This window comes from Mustela erminea, chromosome 1 (genome assembly GCF_009829155.1).
Source record: "Mustela erminea isolate mMusErm1 chromosome 1, mMusErm1.Pri, whole genome shotgun sequence".
Lineage (NCBI taxonomy): Eukaryota > Metazoa > Chordata > Mammalia > Carnivora > Mustelidae > Mustela > Mustela erminea.
The window spans coordinates 219,734,975-219,742,778 of record NC_045614.1 but is presented as its reverse complement, the minus strand read 5'-3'; the positions used below and the strand labels follow the sequence as shown (position 1 = coordinate 219,742,778).

Genomic DNA, 7,804 nt, shown 5'->3' with positions numbered 1-7,804 from the left:
CGGTGCCTGTGCTCACAGGAGGCCTGAGCTGCCCGCGGTGGGGCCGGGACCACGCGTGTCTGCCTGGCGGGAGGCTCGGGCGCTGCTGTGCACAAGCGCTCGCAGATGGTGTCTTGAGAAATGGTGGTTCTCCTCTTACGAGGAAGATACGGGAAAAATCACAAGATGAGAAAAGCATCATCTTGTTTCAGGGCCCAGAGGTACGAAGAGCTAATGCTTTTGTGTCTTTCAACATTGTTTACAGTTTTTAGTTAAATTCCAGGTAGTTAACATGACATCAGCGTCAGGTGAGGAATCGACCTCAGCCCTGCTCAGGGGGTGGGAGGCACTGCCCGCCCCGTCCCCGCCCTGCACCCTCTGGGGACCACGACTTGTTCTCTACAGAAAGAGTGTTTCTTGGTTTGCCTCTTTCTTTCTTTTTCTTCGTTGCTGTTTGTTTGTTTCTTAAACCCCACACACGAGTGAGATCGTAGATTGTCTTTCTCTGACGGACTGACTTCGCTGAGCGCAGTCCCCTCCGGTTCCATCCACGCCGATGCCAAGGGCGGGACGTCTCCCTTTCTGATGGCCGAGTCACATTCCGTCGTGTAGACGAACCCCGTCCTCTCTGTCCGTGCATCTGCCGACGGACGTCCGGGCTCTTCCCGCAGTCCGGCTGTCGTGGGCGTCGCTGCTGTGAACTCTGGGGGCAGGGGCCCCTTCAGATAACTCTGTCTTCATCTAAATACCCAGTAGTGCGATGGCTGGGTCGTAGGGCAGCTCCATTCTCAACTTCCCGAGGACCCTCCGTGCTGTTTTCCAGAGCGGCGGCACCAGCTTGCGTTCCCGCCAGCCGTGCAGGAGGCGCCCCTTTCTCCGCATCCTCGCCAGCACCTGTCGTTTCCGACGGGCTGGTTGTAGCCGCTGTGACTGCCCTGAGGCAGGATGTCTCTGCCATGAACACTCTGACTGCCGCGTGCTCACCTGGCACATGCCTGCATAGACGCCTTCACCCGCCTTTCCTGGGTGTGCAGTGACGTGCCTCATACTAGTGAAAACACGGGAAACACACGGAGCAATAAGAAAGCAGGCGGTCCCGCACCCCGAGCTGAGCCTCGCCGCCATCCCGCGTGTTTCCTGAGCCTGGGGTGAGGCCGGTTCCCTCTCCCCTATCTGCAGCTTCTCTCTCTAGGAGGGCTGCACGGTCCCCCTGGGACGGGGCCTCTGCAGCCTCCAGCCCCGACACACAGGCCACGGAGAATCAGGGTTCAGGTGGCGCCGCACCCCTGCTCAGGAGCCTGGCTCCTGCCGCTTAACCGCGCGAACTGTGGCCTCGGGGTCCGTGTGCAGGGGGAGTGCGGGTGGGGCGCAGGCATGCGGGGCTCCGCGGCTCTGTCCCAGCTCAGACTGAGGTGGGTGTCCTTCTTCCTGTCCCCTCTGTGCCTCTGGGGCCTTACGGACACCCTCCGTGGTGCCAGAGCCAGCCTGGGGGCCTGGGTCTTCACCTTGGGGCTGCAGGCCAGGCACGGTGCGCCGGGACCCAGAGAGGGAGCCCCGTGGGGACAGCACACCCAGAATCCGCCAGACGAGGGCCTGCATGGCCCTCAGAGCAGCTGCGGGGAGATGGGTCAAGAGCGTGACCCCAGCGTGCAGCGGTTCCGAGGGAAACGGGGGTCCCGGCTGGGGACGGGCTGCAGAGCCCTGGAGGTGGGTGGCAGGGTGACAGGTCTGAAACCACACGGGCCGGCCTGGCGGGGGGGGTTCTACAGGGGACGGCAGTCGGGCCCGGGGAGAGGGAACCGGCCTCACCCCAGGCTCAGGAAACACGCGGGATGGTGTGAGGTGGTGTGAGGGGCCTGCAGGAGGGCGCACCCGCCACACAGCAGCCGCCCGTGCCCTGGGCTCTGGCCCCCACGCTGGGCGGCTGCCCAGGGACGCAGGCGCTCACCCACCCCAGGGGGCCCACAGACGGGGCGGGGGGCGCATCCAGAGACGCCTGAGGACAGGGGCCCAGAGCAGGGCTCTGTTCCAATGGCCTCCAGCGTGTGTAAGTGTCAGAGAACATGAGTGTGAGTGTGTGAGACAGTGTGAGTGTGTGGCATGTGTGTGAGTGCGAGTGCGTGCGAACGTGTGCTCCACGTCCCCACGAGTGTCCCGCACCCTGGAGGCCAGCCCCTGAGGCGCGGGGCAGGGGCCCTGGACCCCGGGCAGGAGGCCCCCAGGAGGCCCCGCTAATGCCCCTGCTTTTCTCTCCGTGCCTTCCTCCCCGCTCGTGTCCCTGTGACTCTCGGTGTCAGGAGAGGCAAGTTCCGGGAAAGGGCCACTCCCCCACGGCTCCGCTGTCGGGTCTTTAAAACCCGTAACCGTGGGTAGAAGACGGAAGGACAGAACATCCTGACGGAAACCGCCTTTGCCACAACCGGGAGCAGCCGGCAGCCAAGGGGGACTTCGGTGCCCGAGCAGCTGATTAAAGGGGGCTGCAGGCCGAGTCCTTGAGGACGAGGGTCCCCCGGTTTCCCACCCTCCCCCCACTCCGCGGAGCAGCCGCACCCCTCACACCACCTCCTGACCCAGCCTGGGAGCAGGGCCTTCGCCCTCCTCTGGCTTGCTGTTCCCTCCGCCCGCGGGGCTCGCGAGGCACAGGGGGTGGACGGCCTCTTGCCGGACCCCCAGCCACAGTCAGGGCCCGAGCTGAGCCTACACCCCAGGGCGTGTCCACCCCCTGCCCCGCGTCCCCCAACCCACGGGAACCTCAGCCAGGGGCACGGTCGGCATCCTCCCCCAGCCCCAGGTCGGGGTCCCACAGGCCCTGGGTCCAGCCCAAGAAGGACAGCAGGGGAGTGAGCAGGGGACCTCAGGAAGGGGGTGGCAGGAACATCCCCGGGGCTAGGAGGTGACGACCAAGCAGAGGGGAGGGCTCCCACCAGACCCCTGGCTCTGGTCACCAGGTCAGCGTCCCTGAGGGGTGCGCCTCGGAGGGGTGGTGCCCCCAGCAGGATGTGGGCAGGAGTCAGGCAGCAGGACACCTGCGGGCCACACCGAGATGACGGATGACGGGTGACAGCGGGCGTGTGGGTGGGGTGCCGGCCGGTGTTTCCAGAACGGTCCCTCCTCCCCAGGGGCGTGGGGGACAGAAAGCTGCTTTCATTTGTAAACACCGAGGACCCAGCTCTCTTAGCATCTGCCCAACAAAGACCGACTTGATTCCTTTTTAATCCTCAACTATCCAGTGAATTTTCCTCCCAGTCCGGGACATGATTCACCAGGGAAAGTAACATTTTCCAGGGGTGACACATGCAGCGTGTGGACGTTGGAGCTGGTGGGGGTCAGCCTGGCCCAGGCCCCCGCCCCTCGGTGGGCACGCGCCCTGAGCGGGGACTCCGGCCGGGGCCCCAGCCCTCAGCGTGGCCGAGCTGCGTCCTTGTCCCAGGGGAGCCGAGTCCTGGCGGCTCCGCCGTGAGGGGCCCCCACGCTGCCAGCTCCGGGCTCCAGGCACTGCGGACAGGGCGTCCCGTCTTCCGGCCCCCCTCTGCCGACAGCAGATCGAGCCAGTGAGACGGGCAGTCACGGGAGGCCCGGTCGGGCGCTGGGTTTGGGCTGCAGCAGGGCGGGCCCTGCACCAGGGGCACCTCTGGGCCAACCGGTCACAGCCAGGTGGCTGCCAGGGAGGAGGAGCGGGGTGAGCAGGTCTGAGTCACAGGTCCTGCAGGCGAGTTCCTCCGGTGATGACTCAGGGCCCAACCTCTGAAGGGCGCCGTCGAGGCCCTGCTGGCAAGGCCCCCCTCCAGCCGCGCACCCGCCCGTGAGCTGGGAGACGCCGCGGGAGAGCGAGGCCGAGCTGGCACCTCCAGCCCCAGACGGAGCCCGCGGCCTGGCAAGGCGGCGCCCACGTCAGTGAGCAGGAGCCGGGACCATCCTGGAAGAGCCGCGTCTAAGCTGTCTACGATGCAGGTTAACGCGCCCTACACACTCGTTTGCAAAAATTACACCGAACTGCGTGGGTTTTGGACTGAAACGTGGAAACACCCCAAAGACCCCACAATACGGGCTTGTTCAGAAAAGGACGGGCCGCGCAGCAGGGCAACGAGGCGCTAGAGGGCGGCTTGGCGAGCGCGCGGGGACGCTCCGTCTCGCTCAGAGGGCGCGGCGTCTGTCCATGCAGAGCCGCCGGCTCCTTCCGGAAGAGTCGCCGGACCCCGACTGGGTTCTGGGGGAGGGTAGGACCGGGCCAGCCCGTCCGTCCCGTCAGGGAGCTGTGCTCACGGCCTCCTCTGTGTTCCCGCGAGTCGCGGCCGCATGTGCGCGGGACGCCGGACGCCTCCAGGCCGGGCCTGTCGCCGCACCCGCGCCCCAAAGCTGGGGCCGCGCAGCTGCACCTGGAGTCGCGGGGGTCCATGTGGCCCACCTCCCACCGGGGGCCACGAACCCCGGCCCCCTTCAGTCTTGTCCGGTGGCCTGAGAGCTGACAGAGTCGGAACCAGACCCGGAGGCTCCGGCTGTGGGCGCCGCCATTTGAAAGAAACAGAAAGAGAAGCAGAAGGGGTGGGGGCGCGTCTAGACGACACTGCCTGTGACGGTCGCCCCGGGAGGGTCCGGGGAGGGTCCGGGACGGTGGACAACCTGGCATGAAGGCGCCTGGCTCGCCTCCATTGTCGGGTCCCCCGGGGGTCCCGGAGTCCTGGGGAAGCTCCCCCGTCTGCGCCTCCCCTGGGTCAGGGGGACAGATGGTTCTCGGGGCGACGGTAGGCGCCACGGCTCTCTCCAGCCGCCACACCTTTTGTGTCACAAAATTCCCAGCATCCTGGTGGGCTCGTGTCTTTAGGGAGGGGACCCCCACCCATCCGAGGGGGCTGGGGCAGGTGCGGGCACGAGGACTCCGCGGAGGACGGGCCAAGGTTGGCGGGGCTCGCCGGGCCCCTGGATGCGTCTGGCGGGCCCCGGGACACGGCTAGAAGACGTGGGGGGCTAAGGGACCCTGCGGAGAAGCCAGCAGTCACACGTGGGGGGACCACCGGTGCGCAGTGTGCGGGGTGGGGGGGCAGATGTGGGGCCCTGAGCCCGAGGCTGGCGCAGGGCACGCAGGGCACGTCTCCAAGGCCCAGCTGGCCTCCCCGACCTCCGGCAGGGCCCCCAGCCCCAGCGGCCCAGACTCGGGGACTCCAGCTGTGGGGCTGCACGGGTTAATCTTTTTCCACTTACCTCATGCTGGCCTCGGCTCCCATGGAAAAAAGCAGAACATCTGGCAATGGTATTTCTCCAATGGCTGTCTGAGCCGCGTGGGAGAAGGCTGGCTGCTTTCCCCAGGACCCGGCAGATGTGGGGAGGCCCCCCGGGGGAGGGGCTTCCCAGGCCGCAGCGACAGCCCGGGCCGCCCACCTCCAGGCCCCTGGGCCCATCTGCCGGGTCCCCACGGCCAGGCCAGCGGGGGAGGCCAGAGATTCCTGCAGACGCGAGTCATTTCCTGCGCGGCTGACCCTCGTGTGGGGGCCTCGGGCTGGCCCCTCTGCTGGTGGGGGTAGGGGGACCCTGGGGCGAGTTAGGGTCACCTGTGAGACCTGCGCCTCTGGGGCCTGAGCCCCTGCCCCTCGCCTCCAAGGCTCCTCCGCCCCTTCTGCCCTGACCTTGTAAGGACAGGGCCCCCCTCTCTCCCGCTGGGTCGGGCCTGGGGCCCCTGCCCCACTGGGCCGACGTCCTCAGCAGGGTGGGCGGAAGGGGCTCTGCAGGGGCTTCTCCCTCCTCTGTCTGCTCGGGGATGGAGGCTGAAGGCGGCTCGGTGCTGGGGGCAGGAGCCCTTCACCCCACACGGGCCTCCACGGCCGTGACGAGAGGGTTGTCAAGGAGCTGCCTTGTCCCCCCCCCCCCCCGATCATGCCGCAGCTCTGATGAGGTCCCATGAGCAGGCAAGGGGCCGGGACCCCTCGCAGACCACCAGCACCCCCCCCCCCGGCCGCGCCCCGATGGTTCCTGTAGCCCACAGGACCCGCCCCCGCCCCGACACTCTCCAGGAACTGCCATCGCACAGCCACTCGGACCCTCCGTCCCTCAGCCTGACTGCAGCAGGGGACACCCGCCGCAGGGACCCCGGGGCCCGTCCCCCTGGCCGAGGCCCCTGCGCCTCCTGGGGGAACGTCTGGTGTTCTCAGGGGCACGGCTGGAGCCGGCCAGGCTCATCCCCTCGAAGCCCGAAGGGGGTGCTGGGGAGGGGGCTGCCACTGCTCCGCGGAAGAGGGTCCCCTCCAGGGGCTGAAGCTCAGAGTTCCTGGTCCCTACCGGCATCTCTATGGGCCCCGGGGTTGTGCGGGCCGACCCGTGTCCTCCGCGCACCGACAGCCAGCTTGTAAGGTCCTGACTGTTACTTCAGAGCAGGGTGAGGCGTCATAGAATGTGGGACACTTGCTCCTTCCAGCAGACCCGGAGCTGCAGGATGCCCCTGGGGACCCTGGGGTCGGGACACGAGCTGCTCCTCCCGTCTGTTCACAGGGTCCACAGGCCAGGCGCCCAGCCGGGGTCCCAGCTCCAGATTCCCGCCCAGGGTCGGAGGCCGTCCAGCAGGGAAGGAGGGTCGGGGGTCAGGACAGCAGGGCTTTGATGTGTGTGGGACCCTGTCCCCCAGCTAGATGCGGTCCCTGTCCCTGGGGACCCAGAGGGAGTCCGTCTGGCCTGGGCACCTCCTCTCCTTCCCTAATATCCCTGGACACAGGACCAGAAATGAGGGCGCTGCATTTGGGGCAACTGCGAGTGTGGAGGGCCAGGGGCGCCCCCTGCTGTCCATTGGGGGCAGCCCGGGACCCCGTCAACACCCCATTGGCCCAGAAGATAGGGAGAGGCTTGACCCTCGAGGCTCCGGGGTCCCCAGTGGTGCAGCACCGCTGGTTCACGCCTCGCCCTGAGCCCGACCAGCCCCGCCACACCCGGAGCCCCGCTCGCTCCTCGCCATGGGACTGGACGGAAGCACCTGGTGCGCGAAGCCGCACCCAGCGCCCAGCACCCCGGGGCCCTAGACGCGTTTGGTGACTAGGGTCACAGCTCAGGAGGGCGGGACGGGGCTTCTGTGAGGGGCTGGCGGTCAGATGGCCCATCACGGTCACCACTGAGGGGACGGAGCCCTCACTCTCCGGCATCACGGGTGGGACAGAGACTTCCAGCGGGTCTGTGATGCGTCCAGGCCAACCACAGGGCCCCTCTCCTCCCAGCCGGCCCCAAGCCCCTGGCCAGGGCAAGTCAGCGGGGGGAGACCAGAGCCGTCCCCAGTCCCACGGTGCGTCTGCGGAAGTCCTCGGCCAGCTGTGATGCTGTCGGGGGTCGGGGGGACCCTGGGAGGGGCTTCGTGCCTGCGGCGGAGCTCTGAGCACCGGGTGCGCGGGAGGGACTAGAGAAAGGGGCCCCTCCCTCCCCCACGTGAGGAGCCCGTGGGAAGTCTGCGACCTGAAGGCCCCCCGGTGGTTTGCAAGGGCCGCCCGGCCGGACCAAGACACGGTGAAAACCCGCGGGCGGCAGCAGCTTCTCTTTACGAGGGTGTAGAAGCCGCCGCGCCGTTGCCGGAGGCCCCGGCGGGGGGACGAGACGAGCAGGCCGCGGGCGAGGGAGCTCCGGCTCCTGCACCCGCTCCGTAAGGCACCTGGGGGTGAGCCTGGAAAGGCGGGATGGCTCTGGGCCTCAGTTTGCCCGGCTGTGGAATGGGCGGTGTCTTTTGGGGCGAGCCATCCCGAAAATCAGACGGAAGAGTATGAAGTTCCCACCGTCCCAGGCTCTTCACGTCTAACTCCCGACACGCTTCCCTCTGCCTCTGGAAGGTCCCACTCACCGCGGCCCCATCAGAGGACAC

General features: G+C 67.6%; 2 protein-coding genes across 2 annotated transcripts; both read right to left on the bottom strand.

Moving 5' to 3' along the window:
- Positions 1-1,083: 1,083 nt before the first annotated feature.
- Positions 1,084-2,070, bottom strand: LOC116598599 (protein enabled homolog). Its single transcript, XM_032357652.1, has 2 exons — positions 1,835-2,070; positions 1,084-1,770 (listed from the first exon to the last, which is right to left on the bottom strand). The coding sequence occupies exons 1-2, from the start codon at positions 2,042-2,044 to the stop codon at positions 1,270-1,272; spliced, it is 711 nt and encodes a 236-aa protein (XP_032213543.1). The 5' UTR covers positions 2,045-2,070; the 3' UTR covers positions 1,084-1,269.
- A 192-nt stretch (positions 2,071-2,262) lies between these two features.
- Positions 2,263-6,279, bottom strand: LOC116598590. The gene is made up of 2 exons (XM_032357642.1): positions 5,179-6,279; positions 2,263-4,475 (listed from the first exon to the last, which is right to left on the bottom strand). The coding sequence occupies exons 1-2, from the start codon at positions 5,373-5,375 to the stop codon at positions 3,932-3,934; spliced, it is 741 nt and encodes a 246-aa protein (XP_032213533.1). The 5' UTR covers positions 5,376-6,279; the 3' UTR covers positions 2,263-3,931.
- Positions 6,280-7,804: the final 1,525 nt, after the last annotated feature.